The 24,162-nt window shown below is 46.8% G+C and overlaps 2 protein-coding genes across 2 annotated transcripts in view; one reads left to right on the top strand and one right to left on the bottom strand.

Annotated features, from left to right (window-relative positions):
- Positions 1–24,162, top strand: part of wdfy1 (WD repeat and FYVE domain containing 1) — a 135,769-nt gene that overhangs the window by 92,697 nt on the left and 18,910 nt on the right. The window lies entirely within an intron of this gene.
- The window catches only part of dhrs12la (dehydrogenase/reductase 12-like a), a gene marked incomplete at both ends in the record, with an annotated part of 48,010 nt that overhangs the window by 18,239 nt on the left and 5,609 nt on the right, over positions 1–24,162 (bottom strand). Inside the window, 8 exons of the mRNA XM_084322119.1 lie at positions 383–520; positions 2,162–2,252; positions 4,422–4,526; positions 5,827–5,888; positions 5,979–6,060; positions 16,945–17,040; positions 18,766–18,848; positions 20,341–20,474. Of these exons, the coding sequence (XP_084178245.1) occupies positions 383–520; positions 2,162–2,252; positions 4,422–4,526; positions 5,827–5,888; positions 5,979–6,060; positions 16,945–17,040; positions 18,766–18,848; positions 20,341–20,474 (791 nt within the window). The remainder of the gene's footprint in view (positions 1–382; positions 521–2,161; positions 2,253–4,421; positions 4,527–5,826; positions 5,889–5,978; positions 6,061–16,944; positions 17,041–18,765; positions 18,849–20,340; positions 20,475–24,162) is intronic.

Below are 24,162 nucleotides of genomic sequence, written 5' to 3'. Positions count from 1 at the left end.
GAGTAGCCCACTCCAGCTGCAGTGGACACACGCCAAACCCCATCCATCCACACACACACTTCCCCCCTGCCCCCAATATGACCTACAACTGACAAACACCGTCTTCAGCCAGCAATTTTCTCTTTTCCTCTCTTCAACCCCCCCCCCCCCTCTCTCTGACCATCTCTCTCTCCCTCAAAGTTGTATCCATACTGGATATAAAGTAGCGGTTGAATCCTGTTGTTACTTGAATTGAAAGTGTGCCCAGCTCCTACGTTGTCAGCGAGTGAACATTCAAAGCACAATGTAGAACTTTTTTCACATTTTCCATAAAAAAAATAAAGAATTTACCCATCTGGAAATACAAGTGTATTTTGGAAAGATTTCACTCATGTTTTTTTACCATGGAAGAAGCTTCCGCTGGGCCGGGCTGGGTTAGCCTCAACGAGGGCCAGCCAGACCACTGTGTCGGCTCCCTGCTCCGGGGTCCGCAGGCTCTCCCTCATGGAGCGGTGGAAGTCTGGCATGGCGTTGGCGATGGCTGGGAGAGATGGGAAACGGGATCAAATCATCTGGGATCAGTGGGATGCAGAGGGTCTCTGGGGGTCGATCTAACTTTCAATGTCCTCGGGTTATTAAAGATAACCTGGTGTATTTTAAACCTTTCACTACCAAATGGTTAACCCTTTCACTGTGACAATACAGAAGATGAACCCTTTCACTGCCACACTACAAAGGGTTAACCTTTTCACAACCACACTACAGAAGGTAAACCCTTTCACTACCACACTACACTGTAGTGTGGTAGTGAAAGGTAAACCTTCTGTAGTGTGGTAGTGAAAGGTAAACCTTCTGTAGTGTGGTAGTGAAAGGTTAACCTTCTGTAGTGTGGTAGTGAAAGGTTAACCTTCTGTAGTGTGGTAGTGAAAGGGTTAAACCTTTAAAATTGGGGGCAACGGTGGCCTAAAGGTTAGAGAAGCGGGCTTGTGACCGGAAGGTCGCCGGTTTGATCCCCCGGACCGGCAGGAGAAGTGAATGAATAACACTCTCCTATCCCTCAATACAAACCGCTGAAGTGCCCTTGAGCAAGGCACTTAACCCCCAACGGCTCCAGTGGAGTTGCTCTGTGGCCAACAGTGTCAAGACCAGGTGTGAATTTGTGTAACTGTGAATGTGAAGCAGCGCATTGGTGAAACACCACAGGGCCCACTTGAAAAAGAGGTGGAAATCTGAATGTGATTAACCTGGTTAAATAAATTATTAAATTAAAAACAAAAAAACGATTTGTATAAATATGTTTTTTCCACCAAATTTCTCAATAAACTACTAAATATGGCTTAGCAGCATCTCTACACCTCTAGCCTCGTTGAGAATACAAGGATCTATGAATATGCAATTTGGAAAACAAGCAGTCATTGATATTTACCAGGAATTCCAAATCAGCAGTTTATAATCTTTCAAGACATGTCAATACCTGCTCAGCTTCCTGTGTTTCTGAAACTAAACCAGTCAAGTTACCATATATTGGAAATGTGAAAAGCTGCTCTGGTGACACATTCTGCACAGATACTGTAGCAATCTGTAGTCAAATGTCATGCCTCCAAGTGGGCGGCTACGTGGCGTAGTGGGCAAGGCGCTCACCACGAATGCGGAGACGCTTGGCTCGCCTGTTCGAGCCCAGCGCTCCACATTGCTTTCAGTTTAGCTGGTCGTTCATACTAATACACATTGGCCGTATTAGGGGGTAGGAAACTGATGGGTGGGGATCGGGCGTTGTGGACAGCGACTCCTACAGGTCGGTTGGTGCGCCTGCGCAGTAGAATCAGGAAGTGTCGGGGGCAGCGTGAGCCTCCCATGCGTTACTCCTCGCCACTGAGAGATCGAGCTGCGCAGGTGAAAAGATGCGACTGCTGTTACCTCAAGTACCGGAGGGGACTTGTGCTATGTATGACTTAGTCCACATTGCAGCCGGCTTGTGGGAGGCAAGAAACAGCGTTCGTGACAGGGGAGGGTTGAATTGGATGATATGAAATTGGGATGGGAGAAAATATAGAAAATGGGAGAAAAAGTGGACCAAAAAAAAATGTCATGCCTCCAAGTTAACTAAAAAACATGCTTTTGAGTGGAGGGGATGTGTGTGTGTGTGTGTGTGTGTGTGTATACGTGTTTGTGTGTGGGGTACCTGGAGTGTCCACCCAGCCAGGGTGCATGACGGAGAAGTGGATGGTAGTGTGGGCCTGGGCCAACTGTTCTGTCATGACCACCTGTTGCCTCTGAAACACATATACACATTTGTTTATATGAAATATTGGGACATTACATAGACGTACATGCATTCTGTAACTAACTCAAACCCTAACCCTAACCATCACACTACAAGAGCTCGTCAAACTAAACCGGGACGTCAAGAAATGTCCTCATTTGGCTTGATTTCTTGATTGCAGTGATTTCTCACTCTGTCTACCTTCAACAGTGTGACAAACTGGTATCAAGGAACTAGCCCGATTTTACGAATGTTTCTTGTTCAAGTACAACTGCCTGCAGGTGAACTGTACTATGAGTTCAACAGTTTATGAGGGTCTGATGTCTGCACCGCATTCCAGCCCAGTCTCATAGAGCCTGGCCAAGGCAGCCTATTGTTTTTTTGTTTGTTTTTTTTATTTTTTTCCCCCTCCTTTTTCCTCCGTTTTTCTCCCATCCCAATGTTAGTCGTTATGCCAATTCCCAATCCCCTTCCTGGTCGCTGCGCACCTACCCCCTACAGTCGGTCTGGGAGAGTGGAGGCTATCACATGCTTCCTCCGACACATGTGTAGCCAATCAACCGCTTCTTTTCACCTGGCAGCGCGGACTCTCACTGAGAGGGTGTAACGTGTGGAAGGATCACACTACCCCCCTTGGATCCTTTCCTCGCTGAGCAGGCGCCCCCCAACCGAACTGTAGGAGTCGCTGTTTACAACGACCAGGACCCACCCACCCCTAACACTGCCAATTGCGTTAGTATGAACGACCAGCCAAGCTGGTAGCAACGCCGAGAGCTGGGCTCGAACCCAGCGTGTCCTGCGTTGGTGGCGAGTGCCTTGCCCACTACACCACCTAGCCGCCCCAAGGCAGCCTATTGTAAACTTTGGTTTGATAAGACTAATGTTTAATAAGATAGATTATCTTGCGTCAGAGCTATGATGAGCCTGCACCCACAGTCCACTGCATGTGTTTACACAGTATAAGCCTAATACATTGATCATAGCTAGTGCTAGTGGAAGTAAATCGGGGATACAAGGCATTCTACACTCTATTGCTGGGCAGCATTTATGCTTCATGTCTCCATTGACTTGCACTACCGACTTGAAATACCGCTTCCAATATCTAAAAGATATACACTGTAGAAAGCGCTTTTAGGATGGATGGAGAGGAGAGTAGGCTTATAATATTGACTATAACTAATACAAACTGATTTACAACTACAGTACGACCAACTATGGAACTCGAAGCATTCCGCTGAAGTCGGAACTATGAAGAATCGGAACTCCTACTAGGAAAAATGCAATGGAGCGGCTCTCAACGTCGGAATTCCAAGTTGTAAACTGATCTCTCAGCTCCGACTTTTCTGAGATGGAGTTATCTGACATCATGTCAACATGGTTGTTTTAACATGTTTTGATGTTTAGAAGACAGTTGAAGTTAGAGTCTCATCAATACCAGTGTGATAAAATGTGTGAATACATTTTCTCATTGTCAGCTACCAGCCACACAAACACCAGCTTCTTGCAGGTATCCATGCTACTCCCTTAGATAAACTATATATTTTACATATCTAAAAATAAGATAAGATATTCCTTTATTGATCCCCTTCAATTCAGGCATCATAGCAGCATGGGGGAGGGGGGAGGGGAGGTACAGGTAGTAAAAAGCAGTGTAAACAATATAACAAATCAATATAATTAACATAATTAACTCTGGACATGTGCATAATGGCTAACAAGGTGCGAGGTGATGGTATGTATGCCCTCTCAGTTATATTTGCCCTACAATATATAATCTATTCCAATAATCTAAATCAAATCTAATGTATAATCTAAAAATGCTAAATGCTAAAATGCTAAATATATGATCTGATGAAGTATACAGTATTCACATAAGGTGCGGTATGCATACGGTAGTATATTGTCCTTTTAGGTTCCTAGTAGTTGGATGTCTGGCAGCAGTCCCTGCCCACTGATGGCCGCTGGTATGAAGGACTGGCCGAGGCGGTTAGTTGTTAGTCTATGGTTTCTCCCTTGGTATTTCTGAGCTAAACATTGGGATGCACTGAGTACGTAATTCTCCTCCAGCTCTGAATGGAACGCGGCCTTAGAACTGGACCTCAAACCAAGAGTTCCCTCAGTCCCCATTGCTTCAAACACAAAGTATGGAGGAAACGTTGGATCCCATCTCCTCTCTTACCTTGTTCTGGGCGTAGACCATGGTGCCGTTATAGCACCCCAGCTCTGACTGGAGGTTACCTATCCTCAACTTCTGCACCAGCATGCCTCCTGATGACACCGTGATCTGAACAGGGAGGGGGAGAATATTATGGGAGGAAATTGGATTTTTTTCTTAAGAGTCAGGATGTGTGACTGACTCATAAACAGAGTGTTGTCACACCATCCGGCCAGCTAAGTTGAGCAGAGAGAGATGCTTGTTTGATGCTGTTTGTAGAGCATTAATATTGAAGGAAGTCTTTCCCCCACAGAGATGATTCATGCTTGGAGAGCATTAATATTGAAGGGTGTTTCCCACAGGTGGTTAGGTTATTTGTGGAGGTGGTGATAGTGGACATAGTGGTAGTGGAGATGGTGGTAGTATTAGTGGTGGTGGTGGTGATTTTTATATGATGATATTGAATGATTCTCCAGCCGTGTGTGTGTGTGTGTGTGTGTGTGTGTGTGTGTGTGTGTGTGTGTGTGTGTGTGTGTGTGTGTGTGTGTGTGTGTGTGTGTGTGTGTGTGTGTGTGTGTGTGTGTGTGTGTGTGTGTGTGTGTGTGTGTGTGTGTGTGTGTGTGTGTGTGTGTGTGTGTGTGTGTGTGTGTGTGTGTGTGTGTGTGTGTGTGTGTGAACAGAACAATTCACTGTTCTCTGATATTTCAGCAAACACCCCCGATGTTGTTGTTGTTAATGAGAATAACAGAGAGGTTCTCATCCTAGAAGTTGGCTGTACGTTTGACTACAGTCTAGATTAGAAGAAGCCTTTACAACCAAAATGTTGAAGTATCAACTGTTAGAGCATACCATATCACAACTGGGCTACAACTGTAAACGTTTAGTCTTCATATTTGGAAGCCTGGGTCATGTTCATAAGCTGGGTGTTAGAGGCCTTCAGATGGCCGGTCTTCCGAAGAGAAGAGCCAAACAGTTAGCAAGATATTGCTCAGTGTCAGCTATTATTGGCAGCCACACAATTAGGAGAAGACGCTGCTATCTGTATCTATGAGCTGTGTGTTGATTGTCAGGTTCATCATCCATGTGTGTGTGTAACTTTGGTTGCCATTGTCAATTTGGGCACGAATGTATCAGAATAACCCACAATGTACAAGTGCACTGATAATATTTGTGTCCTTTAAACATTGTCTTTATGTGGACATAAATAAAGATTCTAAGTGTGTGTGTGTGTGTGTGTGTGTGTGTGTGTGTGTGTGTGTGTGTGTGTGTGTGTGTGTGTGTGTGTGTGTGTGTGTGTGTGTGTGTGTGTGTGTGTGTGTGTGTGTGTGTGTGTGTGTGTGTGTGTGTGTGTGTGTGTGTGTGTGTGTGTGTGTGTGTGTGTGAGAGAGAGAGGAGGAGGTTAATATAAATTCACAGGACTCAAACTCACCACTCTGGGGTCGGCGCTCTTCTCCATCAAGGGAGTCAGACTCTTGGTCAGAATATAAACTCCTAAAGACAAGAGGAAGAAAATAAGTTATCTCCTGCCTTCTGTCTTCTTGTGTTTCTGGGTATTTTCCAGTCCTTCCTCCCTGGACTCACCGAGGACGTTGCTGGCGAAGCTCTTCTCAATCCCCTCTGCGTTCACATCCCGCTCAGCCATGATGCAGCCGGCATTATTGATCTGGAATGGATGTGAATAGAAAGGCAAACACAGCAGTGAGTAGACAGGAATGAATTTCAATATTCCAATTTAATTTGAATTTGGAATAAAAAAAATTTATTGACTACCAAACTGCTAGTTGAATGTAAATCAATTTTAAATTTAAAAATATAAAATAAAACATGTTGATAAAAACATTATTGATATTCATGCAAACCTTTATTTATTCTCGAAAAAGACAATTGAGGTCACCCTCATTTTTAATGATAGAACTTATTGATAAAAACATTATGGATATGATCCAATGTATTGATAAAAATATTATTGATATGATAAAATGTTGATACAATATTATTGATATGATAAAACATATTGATAAAAACATTATTGATATGATAAAACATATTGATAAAAACATTATTGATATGATAAAATATAATGATACAAATATTATTGATAAGATCAAATATAATGATAAAAACATTATTGATATGAGGTGAACTGGAGCACTGGTTCTGGTTCCTTTTTCGTAGTTTAGATCAAATGTGCCTGCAATGTAAGCAAATAAATGTGTTGCAAAGTACAGCCCATTATCTAATGATTGTTTCCTATTGATACTACTCATAATAGCAACTATAACACACAATTAACTTGTTAACACATTGACCACTGGAGGTCGCTGTGGGCGTATGGCCGCTTGTGCCAGCGCTTTGTTCAATGGAGAGAATGCCGTGTTTGCGCGTGCTAAAACTATATTAAATATTATAGCTATGGCGGCTAGGTGGCACAGCGGAGATTGCGCTCGTCACCAATGCGAGAGACTCCGGTCTCGAATCCAGGTGTCAGCATTGCCTCCGGCTTGGACCAGCCGTCATACTAACTCGTTTGGCTGAGTTAGCGGGTGGGAAGTTGATGGGTGGTAATCTGGCGTTGTGGACAGCGACTCCTACAGGTCAGGTCTGGGCGCCTGCACAGCAAAAGACAGGAAGTGGTGAAGGCAGCGTGACCTCCCACGCGTTACACTTCACCAATGAGAGTCCGCGCTGTCGGCAGCGTGACCTCCCGCGCGTTACACTTCACCAATGAGAGTCCGCGCTGTCAGGTGAAAAGAGAGCCGCCGGGCTTCCGGTTTGGCAAGGAGCGGGTGAGCAGCTGCAGAACAAAGCTCCCGGTCCAAAATTCAAGAAAGGTAATAAAAAGTTATAAAACACGATAAAAAGTAACAACTAGAAGATAAAAGAAAGATGACAAGGGAGCTCCAGTAGCTCACCGCGTACCTCGAACGCTATTTCGGCGTCGGGGACAACCGTGCGCGTCACGGATCTGGGGTAGCGAGTTCGACTCCCGGACAAGCCGTACTTTCTCAGAGTGTCTTTCCCCCCATCTGTACCCCCATTCAACCTGTTTCTGTCGGTCATACTTGACCAGAGAAAAAGCGATAAACGCAAAAAGAACCAGCGGAATGGTCAAAGTTTAAAAAAAAGAAAAAGAAAGATGACAAGACCCAGTGCACAAAACTCGAGGAGAAGTGAGAGAAGAGTGACCCCCGACAAAGAAAATACGACGAAAGGAAAGGTACAACACAAGGAGATGACGCAGCAAGTATAACGTTAGACCACAGCGAGGTCTGGCTGGAGACGGAGCTACAAGCTAACATGGAAGCTAACACGATGAATATGCAAGTTAGCATTCGGATCAGGCTAGAAGCAATACAGAATGCTAACGATGCTAACATGCAAATCAACACGCAGTTGAACAATATGTCCTGTTATGCTACGTATAGGTTGTGACATACTAGCAGTTACACTGTAGGCTACTGTGCCTTTAATGAACGGGCGTGGTTAGCACTCGAGGTAGGACTGGTGTTGTAACGTAACCGGCAGTCGAATAAAGTAATGAGACCACACGGTCGTGTGTTCATTGTCTCAACATAATAATTGGCGAACGAGGATGGCTGATTTCGTTTTACCACCGCCACCACTGTTTCTACCTGTTCCCGGTGACCCAGCGGTTCCATGGGTTAGATGGCTAACGTCATTGGAGGACTATTTATTGGCGTTGGGACTGGAGGATCTGGAAGAAGCTAGGAAGTGCGCACTTCTGCGACACTGCCTCGGTTTGAGTTCCGCCAGAGAGCACAAAGGTCTGGTGAGACTGTTTCGCAATATGTGTCTGCCTTGCGGGAGCTAGCCAAGCATTGTGATTTTAGGAACTTGGAGGATGGACTCATAGTCGACCAGCTGATTGAAAGAACATTGTGTGCTCAACTGAGGGAGAGACTGTTATTAGAGCCGGACGCCATGACACTAGCTGATGCAGTAGTGATTGGAAAACAGTTGGAGACAGCTATCTCTGAGGCGCGCAAGTTTTCCCGCGCGGTGCATGAGCCTGTGACGTCACCTCCACCCGGAGTTCAGAACGTGGCCCAGGAGGCAGCTGGCGCAGACGGTGACAACTTCGATGTGCAGAGAGTGGCAGACAGGGCGCCGAGGGAGAGGGAGAATGGACAAAGGCGTTGTGGTAACTGTGGCTCCCCTAAGCATGCAACCAGGGACCTGTCCTGGCCTGCTCTAGGCAAGCGCTGCCGTAACTGCAACAAGGTTAACCATTTTGCGCGCTGGTGTCGCTCTCCTCCTGATCACGCACAGTCTGGGGCTGTTCCCATCAATACAGTACAAAGCCCACAGGCCTCATTCAGTCATTGCACATGTCGTGTGGGTGGGGCCTCCATACCACTCCTCGTGGACACAGGGGCTAAAGTGTCGCTCCTGAATAAGTCCACTTATGACCGGCTCTTCAGTCACATGCCGTTGACTACAGCAGCAAACGCCCTGTCGGGGTATGGCCACGCCCCGATCACCACTTTAGGGGTAGCCTGCCTACCTGTGGAGTACAAAAAGAGACACATCCCTGACACCGAGTTCTACATCACACGGAGAGGGGCTAACATCATGGGGCTAGACCTGTTTCATGCTCTGGACTTCACATTGACCGACGCTGGGGGTCTACGCGTCCTGCAGGTCACCGCGTCCTGGCCTGACCATCACCCGACACTGTTCGAAGGCCTGGGCTGTATGACTGGATTTGTGCACCAGCCCTCGGTGGACACGTCTGTCCGACCCGTCATTCAGCCGCTGCGGCGCATTCCCTTGGCCCTCCGTGATGCGGTGGAGGAGGAGATTCATCATCTGGTGAAGGAGGACGTCATAGAACCGATCAACGCCTCTCCCTGGGTGTCCAACCTGGTGATAGCCAAGAAACGGGGGGGGCGCGGACTGCGTCTATGCGTCGATCTGACAGACGTAAACAAAGCCATCATCCCTGACAAGTATCCCCTCCCCACAGCGGAGGAGCTGACTAGCCATTTCCATGGCTCCACGATTTTCAGTAAAATGGATTTACGTCACGGCTACCTGCAGGTTCCCCTGGCACCGGGCAGTATGGACCTCACAGCGTTTGTCACACATGTGGGGGTTTTCAGGTACAAGCGCATGGCTTTTGGCCTGTCATCAGCCCCAAGCTGTTTTCAGAAAATAATGTCGCTCATTTTGGCTGGCATCCAGGGGGTCAGCATCTACTTGGATGATGTGGTGGTGCATGCGCCCACCGCTGCACTCCACGACGCTCGCCTGGAGAAGGTCTTCCAGCGCTTCAAGCAAAACGGGGTCACACTCAACGCGGAGAAGTGTACATTTGGAGCTACTGAGGTAGAGTTCCTGGGGTTCAGGCTCTCCAGGGAGGGTATCACCCCGATCATGTCCCACACCGAAGCAATCCTGTCCCTGCCGGACCCGCAGTCGCCGTCCAAGCTGTCTTCTTTTCTGGGCATGGCTGCCTACTACCTCCGGTTCATGCCACACTATTCTGACTCGACGGCCCCTCTGCGCCAGCTGTTACGCAAGGATGCGGTATGGGACTGGACCCCGGCCTGCCGGGAGGCTGTGCGCGTCATCAAACGGCAGCTCACGTCCCCGCCAACACTGGCGCATTTCAGCCTGACCGCGCCCACCTTGGTCACCTGTGACGCCTCTGGGGTGGCGCTCGGCGCCGTGCTATCCCAGGTTCATGGAGGGGTAGAGCGTCCAGTGGCTTTTGCCTCTCGGGCCCTCACACCAGCCGAGCAGAAATACTCGGTGGGGGAAAGGGAGGCCCTCGCCTGTCTGTGGGCCTGCGAACGCTGGCATGTCTACCTGTATGGCAGGGTGTTCACCATTCGCACAGATCATCAGTCTCTGACAGCGCTGCTGGCGACCCGAGGGGCGGGGCACAAGCCTATGAGGCTACTGAGGTGGGCTGATAGGCTGAATCAGTACAACTTCGGACTCGAGTTTATGCCGGGGCGCTCTAACACGGTAGCTGACCTTCTTTCGAGAGCCGTCTCTACGACAAAAGAGGCGGGTGAGGCGAGTCCTGAACAGGAGGACGACATGGACTGGGTCCACATGCTGCATGGACCGCTCAGCGCAGTAGTCACGCTGGCTGAGCTGCAGCAGGCTGCGGCTGAAGATGAGACATTTACAAATCTCTGTGCCTATATCCAGGACGGCTGGCCAGCCACGGTGGAGGACAGACTGCTCCCCTACCGCCGAGTCCGCGACGAGCTCTCTTGCTGGGGGGAGGTGTGCCTCGCCCGCGGTCACCGCGCTATTATACCAGAGGCGCTGAGGGCCAGGGTATTGCACATGGCGCACGACGGCCACCTGGGGGTGGTTAAGTTGAAACAACGCTGCAGAGACACAGTGTGGTGGCCTCACATAGACGGCGACGTAGAGGAGCTGGTGCGCAACTGTACCTGCTGCCTGCTGAGTGGGAAAACGGGCCAGCCGGCTACAGCACCCCTCACCCCGACCCCGTGGCCATCCGCGCCGTGGGAGCACATTCAGGTTGACCTATGCGGAGAGATTCATGGGGCCCCGGCACATGCCCGCTACCTGATGGTCGTGCACGACCTACACTTGAAGTGGCCAGAGGCCATCGAACTCAGCTCCATCACCACACAGAGCATCACCGACAACCTGTTTGGGCGCTGGGGCCTGCCCAGTGTCGTCACCACAGACAATGGGCCTCAATTCATTTCGGCAGAGTTCTCGGAGTTCCTGTCACTGAGGTCCATCAGGCACATCAGGACGTCGGTCTACCATCCTGAAAGTAACGGCGGCGTTGAACGCCTAAACAAATCGCTGAAGAATGGAATCCGAGCCTGCCTGGAGGAGGGGAAAACCTTCAGCGCTGCACTCACCCAAACTCTCCTGACCATCCGGGCATCCAAGCACTCCACCACAGGGGTCTCTCCGGCTCTGCTCATGATTGGGCGCGAAATGAAACAACCACTAGACTGCTTGAGAGCTGAACCGGCCCCCGCATGCGAGAGCCCTGGGCTCGAGAAGGCCAGAGGTCAGGTCCAAAGCTCACAGGCTCAGATGAAACGGAGGTATGATGCCTCTCACAGAGTACAGACCCCCGCTATGTCAGCAGGGGATTGGGTCAGGATTAAACACGCCAACCGCAAGAACAAGCTGAGCTCATACTGGTCAGCACCCCTCCGAGTGACCCGTCAACTGGGTCCGGCCACCTACAGACTAGATGATGGTTCTCGCTGGCACTCAAACCGCCTGCATAAGGTCGGTGCCCCGACACTGCCCGCATCATCCCCGAGCCAAGCTGCAACCCGCAGTTGGCAGCCCCGCTTGGAAGCAACCAGGGTGGGAGGTAACCCACCACAACCACCAGACCCTGCTCCCCAGCCTGCTCGCCCTCAGAGGGTGAGGGTTCCACCCGCTTGGCATGGGGACTATGTTACTGGGTAAATGCCACGGGTTGGTGGACTGAAGTGTTCAGTTTCTGTTCATGGACTGGAATGTTCTATTGCTGTTGCAAAAGGAAAGGGGGGGAAAATGTTATGTCCTGTTATGCTACGTATAGGTTGTGACATACTAGCAGTTACACTGTAGGCTACTGTGCCTTTAATGAACGGGCGTGGTTAGCGCTCGAGGTAGGACTGGTGTTGTAACGTAACCGGCAGTCGAATAAAGTAATGAAACCACACGGTCGTGTGTTCATTGTCTCAACATAATAGCAGGCTGGACTCGAGGAAATACAGAATATTCAGAGGAACATGGAGGCTAATTCAAAAGAAATTAAAACGTTAGACAACAGCGAGGCTGGAGACGAAGCTACAAGCTAACATGGAAGCTAACACGATGAATATGCAAGCTAGCATTCGGATCAGGCTAGAAGCAATACAGAATGCTAACGATGCTAACGTGCAAACCAACACGCAGACTGGACTCGATGCAATACAGAATATTCAGAGGAGCATGGAGGCTAATTCAAAAGAGGTAAAACAAACGACCCCCAAAAGAAGGACAAAGAGACGCTGGATACAACCGGACCAACCAGGACTCGGGCACCAGGGCCGGCCGGACCGTCCGGGATGCGGGCACGGAGGTCGCCCAGGCCGGCCAGGATGCGAGCATTGAGGCCACACACACCAACAGGGAGCCGAGCGCCGAGATCAACCAGACCAGCCAGGATTCAAATAACGAGATCTCACACACCAAACTGGACTCGAGCACTGAGGTCACACACACTGACCAAGATGCAATACCACATATATATATTATTTGATAGTGAATGGATGTTATGATTCGAGACACACTGCAGATAACACACAGCCCACTGGGAATATAGACAAGGTAAACACATTAGTTGGGAAAATTGGGACTTGATTCGGGACATATAATATAAATAACATGAACTAGACAAACACACATGACGCACTAAGACGACGGGGAACATGGGGAAAAACATTCGGAGACCTGACCGGGAGCTCTGGAACTGTACTGTCATATGAAAGATAAAAATTCAAAGAAAATGTTGGACAATAATAGGGACATTGGAGAATCCCCATTGGGGAATCTCCGTCGTTATAGGAGGGGCCCTCTCCAGGAGAGCCTTACCCCTCCAGCCCGCTAACGGGGGTTAAACAGGGTTAAAAAGAATTACCTGGGAAGTGCCAATTGTCTTTAGTTTTTTTTCTTTTTTCTCTGAGTTATGTTAGAATAGCAGTTGCTTTGAATGTGCACATGGACAATTGTGAAGGACAAGAATTCAAAATGTTGGACATGAAGAGAGGCTTGGAGAATCTCCTTTGGGGGATATCTCCGTCTCTAGGGGGGGGCTTCTTCAACAGGAGAGCTGATTCCCCATCCAAACCGCCAACGGGGGAAAGAGTGCTAAACATATGGCTTATTTTATAATTTTTTCTTATTGTCAAGTCAAGTCAAGTCAAGTCAAGAGTTCTATTTGTCACGGCATACAAGTATACAATGAAATGCGGGTGGTCTTGCCCGCAACGATGTGCAATACAGTAATACAACATATAATAGAATCCAATAAAACAACATTGTGCAATAAACAGGTAACATAGTGGGGCATCTCGGTATTTGTACATAGTTATTTACAGAGCATGGAGGACATGCTAGGTCCTTTGGTAGTGCAATACACTGTTCCTGTTGCTATACTATTTTTAAAGTGTTGTCAGTGCTATTTTTTCATAAATATATATAGTGATATATCGGCGGATCGACCCGGGAGAGGGGGGCCTTGCATGTTGCGGGGTCGGTGGTGGGGTCTTGTGTGTTGTGGGGTCGATGTGCGGGGGGGGGTTATCTGTGACATGGGAGGTAACGGGCTGGGCTCGGTGGGGGGGAGCACTCAATTCAAGGGACCTGTGTCGCTGGGGGCTCGGACCTGGGATATAGGAAGGTCCCAAACGGGCTTAGCTCAGGGGGGGGGGGGGGGGGAGACCATCGTTTTGACCCGGAGAGTGGGGTCTTGTGTGTTGTGGGGTCGATGTGCGGGGGGTGGGGTTCTTTGGGACATGAGAGGTAACGGGCTTGGCTCGGTGGGGGGGAGCCCCCTGCACTCTCCTCTACTGGGCCAGGCCCAATCAATTCAAGGGACCCATGTCGCTGGGGCCCGGCTCCGTGTATAGAGGTCCTGGGATATGGGGGAGCCCTATCTCTCGGGGTGGATGGCGGGAGGGGGGGGATATTTCTTTATTATTTCTGTTATTTGAATGTATTGTCTGATGTATGTTTTTTTTTTTTATCTCCTTTTTCTCCCATTTCTATTTTTCTCCCATCCCAATTTCGTATTGTCCAATTCTACCCTCCCCTGTCTCGAACGCTGTTAGGCCATGCCTCCCACAGACCGGCTGCAATGTGGACGAAGCCTTGCATCACGTGTCCCCTCCGGTAAACGAGGAGGCAGCCGTCGCATCTTTTCACCTGCACAGCGCGATCTCTCAGCGGCGAGGGTCTGCGTGGGAGGGACACGCCGCCCCCGTTGCTTCCTGATTCTGCTGCGCAGGCGCACCAACCGACCTGTAGGAGTCGCTGTCCACAACGTCCGATCCCCACCCACCAGCTTCCCACCCCTAACACTGCAAATTGCGTTAGTATGAACGACCAGCCAAGCTAGTAGCAATGCCGAGAGCTGGGCTCTAACCCAGCATCTCCTGCATTAGTGGCAAGCGCCTTGCCCACTGCGCCACTTAGCCGCCCTCTGATGTATGTTTGTAAACTAAAACTAAAACTGCAAATAAAAATGTACGTTTAAAAAAAAAAAAAAAACGAGAGAGCCGCTGGCTGTCTCCGCATGTGGTAGACCTCAGGGCTCCCTAGACCGACCAGTAGGGGGCACATGCGCACAACGACCAGGTAGGGGAGGGGGGAATTGGCATAACGACTAAATTGGGATGGGAGGGAAAAGCACAGAAAATCAGGCGGGGGAAAAGGAGGATTAAAAAAGAAATTTTTTTATTTTTCATCTGTACATTACCGTTTTATACCGTGGTGATATGAGTATAGTTTGAGTGATTCTGAGTAATCCCAGGAAAAGACACGAAAACAGCCCTTTAGTTAAATCCACTTATCACGTTGCCATTTTTTGCCTGATTATCGAATCTTCCTGAAATCAACGCTAGATTATTGTTATTATGTCTCCTCATGTACGCATGAAAGGGGGCTTGTAGCGGGGCGCCCCTCCGTGCTGTGATGTGACCAACGGGAAACAGCACACACACATTCCACACAGACAGCTTCGATCGCGGGAGGGCGGTATTGACTGTCTGCCAGCTCAGACACATTCAGAACAGCATGCACATGCTGCCCCGATGAATTATGAATGACAATAGCGAATAAAAAACGGATCCAATAACGAGTATACTCGTGGTTGACGCTCCACGGTTGGACGGCAATAACGAGTATACTCGTTTTTGGCGCAGAACCAGTTAAAGCTGTAATAATTTTCTGACAGCATTTTTCATATTTTTCAAAACGTCTTACCTGTCATCAATCAATCAATCAATCAATCAAATTTAGACATGACACTTGTCAACCAAAGTGCTTCACAGTAAGTCGCATAGCTAAAAGAAAAAAGGGAAAGTGCTAAAGTATAGAATAAACAGAAAATATAAACAACCAATGGACAAAGAAACAAAACAACATGTCAACAAGCAAGGCAAGAGTCAGAGTGAGTCAGGGAAGGCCAGGGAGTATAGATGGGTTTTGAGTTTAGATTTAAAAGACTCGATGGAGGGGGCAGATTTGATGGACATGGGGATGCTGTTCCAGAGGTCAGGGGCTGCGACAGCAAAAGCACTCCCCCCCTCTAGACTTGAAATTGGACCTACGGGTATTTAAGAGACCCTTGTCAGCCAATCTGAGGGCCCTGCCGTTGGTATATAGGGGGTGAGGAGGTCTGCTAGGTAAACAGGGGCCTTACCATTTAGGGCTTTATAAACTAATAGGAGAATCTTGAATTCTATCCTGTAGCGCACCGGGAGCCAGTGAAGGGAGGCAAGAACAGGGGTGATGTGAGCTCTCTTCTGGGTACCTGTGAGCAGTCTAGCAGTAGCGTTTTGGGGTAGTTGTAGATGGGCTATGGTTGACTTATTAAGCCCCAGGTACAGGGAGTTACAATAGTCTAATCGTGAGGATATGAAGGCGTGAATTACTCTTTCAAGGTCTGAGGGGGAGAGAATGGCCTTGATCCTAGCTATTGACCGGAGCTGGAAGAAACACCCCCTCACCACCGAGTTTACCTGCCTATTGAAAGTAAACTCAGGGTTAAAGAAAGTTTGGGGGGCCGAAAAGGAGGATTTCACATTTTGACTGGTTAAGCTGTAGGAAATTGTGTGCCATCCAGCATTTTATGTCGTCTAGACAGGATCGGAGACTGTCAAAATTGGATTTATTGTTAGTTCATCAGAAGGTTTCATTGAGTCATGTTGTCCTAATGGGATCCACCAGCAACTGTGGTAAATAGAGGGAAATATGTCCTGCCTTTGATAAGTCTAATTAGATCTGACAATCATATGTCAGAAGGATAGGGAGTAGGAGCAGTTGGAGAGTTATGTGACCATGTTTGCTAACTATACAAAAGTGTGATTAGGCCACAGACTTTGTCAAATTAATTCAAATGTTATTTGTTCCTCCTAGTCCCTGTGCTTTTGGCAAAGAAAGCACTCAATTATGAACAGTGAACCAATAGCAAAGCCCCTACAGTAGTAGTAGTTGATATCTTCATCAATGCTATACTCCCTAGTATGTATCTTTCAGATTTGTATTACAGTTTTGAATGCAAGTGTTCTTAGTCATGCACCTCCCTGAGGCCATCCTGTATTAACCATTTTGGAATCCTGTGTCCTGACTGACATCCCTGCAGTGACCTCCCCTCCCCTCACTCAATGTTTTTGTATGTTTTTTTGTGTGGACCCCAGGAAGACTAGCTGGTTGCCATGGCACCAGCTAATGGGGATCCGTAATAAAATCAAATCAAATCACCTGCCTTTACTAAAACCTTGACTACATCAAGCTACGTATTTATTAAGTAACTCACCAGGACATTCAGGGTCTTGTATTTCCTCTTGAAGCCCTCTGCAAACTCCCAGACCTTCCTGGTTTCAGACAGATCCAGAATGTGCACGTAGATCTCCTGGTGATGACATCATCGCCCATCAGAATTGCATCAGAAAAAGTCATTTTATTTTACCAGCCTAAGTATTTGCAATTGTATTGTCAATCTAAATACATCTAAATGTGATACCTCACCTGAAAATACATGCCATTGCCTACTGCCTTTAAGTATGAATATACAAAATACACTCAAGGTCTTTGGATAATAATTATTTGAAAACAACTCTTGAACGGAAAGCCTTTTGTGAGGTTGTTGGTCTAAAATGATTCAAAGGATCAATTAACTAGAGTAAGATAGAGACTTTTTCCTCTTCTCACTTTTTAAGGTTTGAATCCCTTTTGCCTCTTGCTGGGCTGTCATTGTGAACAAGCTTTTGTTCTTGAAATTAAAGAAGCATTTAGACTATTTGAATCCTATCAATGTGCTGTGAGGACGAAACAGCAGATTGATGTCACCAAGAGGAGACCTCTAGTGAACTGCAGACACTATTTCCTCAACTATTTCTACAAGTGGGGTCCTTGAGAAGGCTTCAGGGGGTCCCCAGCAAGATGAGTTAGTAGTAGTTTAATTTCACTAATATTTTATTCACTAGACGTTAGTACAATGAGAGAACATATAAGAATGACTATTATGATCATAGGTCTCACTCTCCTCAAAAAACATATCACAAATTGTTATTCAATATTGAACATTATTTAAGGGTTTTTAAATACATCTGAAGGGGATTTTTTATTTTTTTTATATATAAATAAAGATCTGAAGGGGATCTTTAAGATTATTTCAATATCTTATTTGATTATTATAAAACCTGCCAAATCTCAAATTTCAATCAAGATCTGAAAAAAAAGACATAATAATAATAATAATAACCTTATTGTCTTTTACTATTATGTACCTTACCACTATGTTTCTATCCTTGTACTACCACCAATCGTGCTAATATGTCTATACAACTATGCTCTCAGAGTGTAACGCTCAAGTTCGACAGTATTTTATGAACAATATCGCTGACCCTTAGCTGCCAGAGATGTACCCCTCCCTCCTATTGACTTGTTCACAATCTGTAAGTCGCTTTGGCTAAAGCTTCAGCTAAATTACTAAATGTAAATATTTTTTTTAATTTTTTTTTTTAATCTTTCTTCCCCTCCTTTTTCCCGATTTTTCTCCTATCCCACCCTTCCTGGTTGTTGCGTACTTTCCCCTACTGTTGGTCCGGGAGACCGGAGACTGTCACATGCTTTCCTCCGACGCATGTGCAGCCTGGGGCAGGCCAACCTGGCCGCGCAGGTTCTCACTGGGGAGAGTGTAGCGTGTGGGAGGCCACACTATCTCTCCTCAGTTCCAACCCTCGCTGAGCAGGCGCCCTGACCGAACTGTGGGGGTCGCTGTCCACAACGCCCAGGACCCACCCTTCAGCTTTCCCACCCCCTGATACAGCCAATTGTATCAGTGTGAGAGGCCAGCCAAGCTGATAGCAACGCCGGGAGCTGGATTCGAACAGGCGAATCCTAGTGTCTCCCGGTGTTGGTGACGAACGTAATCTCTGTGTGCGCCACCTGCCCCCCCCTACTAAATGTAAATTGAATTGGAAAGATCTTATCAAATGGGGGATCATTGGCCTATTTCGTATCAATTTGGGGCAGAGTTTCAAGTTTGGCCCTTTTATTAAAATAGCCCCCACCCCACCCTCCTCCTTCTCCTTTCTCCTTTAATTTCTAAATAAATATCAAGCATATACTGAACTTTGTTTCCTGACTCCTTGACGATGTCTGCCCTGGCTTCCTCCGCCTTGTCTTTGTTCCGGCACACCATGTGGATCGTACCACCTGTGTGGAAGATAGCAGGGTTGAGGGAACAGCGGAAGCTTTGTGAGGAACAAACCATTAAAGACTTTTCAGCAGAGCTTCAACTTTCTTTTCGGTGAGGTGTGTAGAAATTGCACGTCACGTGGCTTTGCTAAAATAATACAAATCTAAAGATCTGACTTTACAGAGATATCAGCGTATGGAGTATCCCCATCCATACTCAGAATGGTCATTTCTCTGACCATTAAGAGTATTGTGGTGGGTCCCTGGTGCAGGACCTGCTCACTTCCCAGCCAAGGGGGGTATTTCTCAGTAGCAGTGCTGCGTGGGGGAGCCTGAGGTGCGGGGTTCAAACCCTGCCCCCATGAGTGCTACATATGGTGTCATTGATTGATTGATTGAAAATGTTATTAACAGATTGCAGAATGGGTACAATACAGTACGGCTCAATACACACAATTGTTAAGGGGATGCAGATCAGAGAAAGACTTTCGTCTTGTTTACATCAGGGTCCCCCATTTTCAATTCATAATGACATGTATGACATACACGACATACAGTACGCTACTGTTACATTTATGACATACAAGATATAAAAATATACAGTACTGTTTAACAGAGATCCTAAAAGATCATATATACATTAGAGGGCGAAGAAACTGTACATTAGGAGGGGGTTGGGTGGGTGGGTGGGGTGTTTGGACATTTACGGGGGCCGGTTTCGAATTGCAGCCTCCTGTAGGTGCTCTTTGAGGGCGGTTTTTAAGGTGGGTAGGGATTCACATTATTTTACGGCTGTGGGTAGGGCATTCCACATTGTTGTGGCATAATTGCGAAACGTGTTTAGTCCCTTGTTTGAGCCGAATCTGGGTTGAACATGATTTGTGGAACTCCCTCTGGTGTTGTGGTCATGGTATTCACTGACCTTTTGGAAGTATTTCGAAATGTACATGTGTATCTTGTGTCAGATCTCGGATAGACTCATGTTTGTGCTGTGGGCTTTGAGTGTAGCTCTCTCCTGTTCAGTGGAGACCCCTAGGCCTCAGTAACTACCCCACTTCAGTCAAAATGGCACCGCACTGTCCGGCCACCTCTCTGTGGGCTAGATTTGCACTACATTCATACCTTATTTGCATTTGCACCTTACCTTAAAGTTTTGTATCTCATTGTCTGCATTTGTACCTCATTGTTTACAAATGTTTACTCATTGTACTTAGGTTGTACTTTAGATTGTATATTGTATATTGTATATTGTATATTCCTCTTTTACTTACTTTTTTACTGTATGACGCACACTCTCAGGGGCTAAAAACAGAACCAAGCATTTCACCGTAAAGTACAACAGAAAGAACCTTCTTGGTGCAGTGGTAACGTCTTGGAGAGCCAGCGGTCTGTGATTTGAGCCCAGGTTCTACTCTAACCCCTGCCCTGTTATAGGCACTATGCTCAGCTATTAGCCTAATTACCACTGAATTTACAGTACAGTACTTAGCAATACACGACTGCACCCTACCTTTCTTGGCAATGGCCATGGCGGTGGCCTTCCCGATGCCACTGTTGGCTCCAGTGATCATGAAGCAGCGCCCGGCTGCGGACACCTCCAGGTCCTTCTCCACAAAGCGCTTGGAGGTCGACAGGTAGGCATTCCTGGAGAGTGAAAGCATACGCAACAAGTACACAATGTGAACCTGAGTCAGAGCCACTTCATTCATTAAGTAGGTTCAATAAATGTGTTGGTATTTGTCTGGATGACAAATGGAACAGAAACACCAATTAGAGAGTTTCACAGTAATGACTCTACACATAACACAGTAATGACACACATAACACAGTAATGACCCTACACATAACACAGTAATGACTCTACACATAACACAGTAATGCCCCTACCCATAACACAGTAATAACTCTACACTTGACACAGTAATGACTACACATAACACAGTAATGACTGACTCTACACATAACACAGTAATGACCCTACACATAACACAGTAATGACTCTACACATAACACAGTAATGACTCTACACATAACACAGTAATGACTGACTCTACACATAACACAGTAATGACCCTACACATAACACAGTAATGACTGACTCTACACATAACACAGTAATGACTCTACACATAACACAGTAATGACTTTACACATAACACAGTAATGACTCTACACATAACACAGTAATAACTACACATAACAGTACTGATTAGGGGTGGGAATCACCAGTTTCATCATGATACGATACGATATCGATTCTTTGGACAACGATACGATATTTGCCAATATCACAAAGTCTCTCACGATACAATACGATACGATTAGATTCAGGTGCCTGCGATCGATACGAGATGATATCATATGCCCATTTAACACAATCAGTAACATTTAGATCAACAAAAAAAAGGTAATGAAAATATCATTTGACATTTGTATTTTTGAGCTCTTCCAGACATTTAAAGGAAAACCAATCTATTGTTTTTAATACAAATAGACCTCCTGTTCACTGTAAAGTGCCACGTTTTTATATATTGAGCTTTAAACTTTAAGCTACATTTTTTGGAACTCAAAACTCACAACCTCCCTCTCCCAAACCGTTCCTACAACAATTTGTTGATGTTGCATGATCATGTATAGGCCTACATTTATTATGTATTATATTGTTTATGTTTAAATAACATTTAAACATCAAACTCCTCTGACCTCATCTGGTCTTTCCAAAGACGCGCACACACACACACACACAGAAAGGGAGAATGCTATGCTGTAACATCTACACACACGGAGCTACTGCTGTTGTTCTTGGGCGGATATGAGACTCGCCACAGGATTTTCAAAATAAGTATCGATATGAATCGATCTTATTACATCGCATCGATCCGATTCGATTGTTGATAATTACATCGATGTATCGATCTGGATCGATGTATCGTCCCACCCCTAGTACTGATGCTACACATAACACAGTAATGACTACACATAGCACAGTAATAACTACACACAGGGCCGCCTGGGAGAAATGCGAGGCCCTGTGCGAGATTTAAACGCGACCCCCCCCCCCCCCCCCCCCAAAAGGTACAGTCAACATATTCTTAAATAATAGCGCTGCCCGAGGCTGGGCATGATACAGTCAACATATAGCAAGAGAGAGAGCGAGAGAGAGCTCCCGTTCTACAGTCAATATACAGTGTACAGAGAGAGAGAGAGAGAGAGAGAGAGAGAGAGAGAGAGAGAGAGAGAGAGAGAGACACATTGGAAATAAATTGAAATGCTATTTGGCCCTAAACAGAGAGTACACAGTGGCAGAATACCTGAGCACTGTGACTGAAGATCCTTGACTAGGTACAGACTCAGCGAGCACAGCCTAGCCATCGAGAAAGGCAGCCATAGGCAGACTGTGTGTGTTAGAAAGAGAGAGAGAGAGCATGTGTGTTTGTCGTGTGTGTGTGTGTGTGTGTGTTAGAGAGAGAGCATGTATGAGAGAGATAAGCAAAGATGAGCCCCTAAAAGGATATTCAACTTTTAATGGAAGAACAAAACAGAAGGAAAAGATAACTTCACAAAGGCAACATGAATATACATAGATCCAAAAGGACAAAGATCAACACTTAAATCCAAAGAGAAGAGGGTCTATACCAGAGAAAACAGCTAAACAGCATTCAGCTAAATAGGCTAGCCAGGTACTGACACCAGGCCACACACAGCTTTGGCCAACGGCCCAACGCTACCCAAGCTACACAAACGACCAAGACAATTCACACACAGCACATGTCGTATCTCCAAATGTTGTGAAGTAACATATGTTTTGCCTGGAAAAAAACATCGTTATTAACATTCGGGAGGGGAAGGAAGGAAGAGTGGGGTAATGTCATGACATCTTACCTGCACGAGGAACGCAGGGCGAAAGGCCGCAACACAGGTCTCCACGTTGACGAAAGGCCTCTCGCTGGCGGGACAAAAAGAAGCTATGGCCGGAGACTTGTCATGGTGCAGGCCCGACTACATCTTCTGTCAAAGATGATGTCGTAGTCAGAGTGCCAGAACCCCCTGCTATTCTCACGGCTAATGTCAATGGTCGTAGCACAAGCTAACAGCTAACTCTAGGCTAACTGATAGCATCAAACTAACGTTCCCAGCCGAGCGCAGCCGGCAGCTAACGTCGTAGCTAAACAGCTAACTGGCTAACAGTTAGCTCAACCCGGCTATCGCTAACCATTAGCTAACGCAGAAGCAAGCTATGCGGCTACCACTGAAAAACTGTACAACATGAGAAAAGCAATACAGGTGCTGACACCAGGCCACACACCGTTAGCTACTAGTACTACAACAGCTAGTTGGCCAGTTTGGCTCCAGAGAGAGAGAGAGAGATATCCACGGCGGGAATAGAATAGAGTGTATTAAAAACTCACCAAACGTCCAAGAGGATGGAGACAACCGCGTGGAGTTGACGAAGTTCATCTGCCGAACGACCATCCTCTTCATCTTGGCATAACAATGCTGCACGCGCTGTCTCTAGGTTAGCTAACGCTAGTTAGCCTTTAGCTAAGCTAGCTACTAGCCGACATCATCATGGCTATATCCCGACTGAACCACACTTAATATTATAACGTAGCTAAAGCTAACTAGCTGTCCCTGTCTTTAGCCGGGATGGCTAGCCTGACTGAACTGTCAAACATGCAACAACTTTCATCTTCAGTCCATCTGCCGAACGATGTCCTCTTCATCTTGGCTGGCATAACCTAGGCTCCAATGCTGCACGCGCGAAATAGTCAGACGCTAGTGATGGGTCGGTCATGAGCGACTCGTTCATAAGAGCCGATTCATTGCCGTGAGCGTGAGTCGAATCGCTCACGTCTGGCAATGAGTTGGTTCACGCCCCCCCCCCCCCCCCCCCCCGGCACGCACACAGACACACACAATGAACTCAACAGACGCTACCTTACCTGGCTGTAACCCCTCCCCTCATTGAAACCAATTCTGCTGCCTGCAGAGCCTCAGAGCCAGGAACGTGTCTAATGTGAAATATATAAGCATATAAGCAAAACTAGATTTTAGGTCTGTGATGAAAAAGGGCCTCGCGGGAAGGGGGGCCTCGCAAAAAAAAAAATTTAAAATAAAAAAAATAATAAAAAAAAAATTAAAATAATAATAATTATAATCGTATAATTAAAATAAAATAATAATAATAATTTGCAGGGCCCCCCTTCCCGCGAGGCCCTGTGCGACCGCACTGCTCGCACACCCCCTGAGGCGGCCCTGACTACACATAACACAGTAATGACTCTACACATAACAGTACTGATGCTACACATAACACAGTAATGACTCTACA

This window comes from Notolepis coatsorum (genome assembly GCF_963971535.1).
Source record: "Notolepis coatsorum genome assembly, chromosome: 1".
Taxonomy (NCBI): Eukaryota; Metazoa; Chordata; class Actinopteri; order Aulopiformes; family Paralepididae; genus Notolepis; species Notolepis coatsorum.
This window is presented reverse-complemented; position numbering and strand designations above follow the sequence as displayed.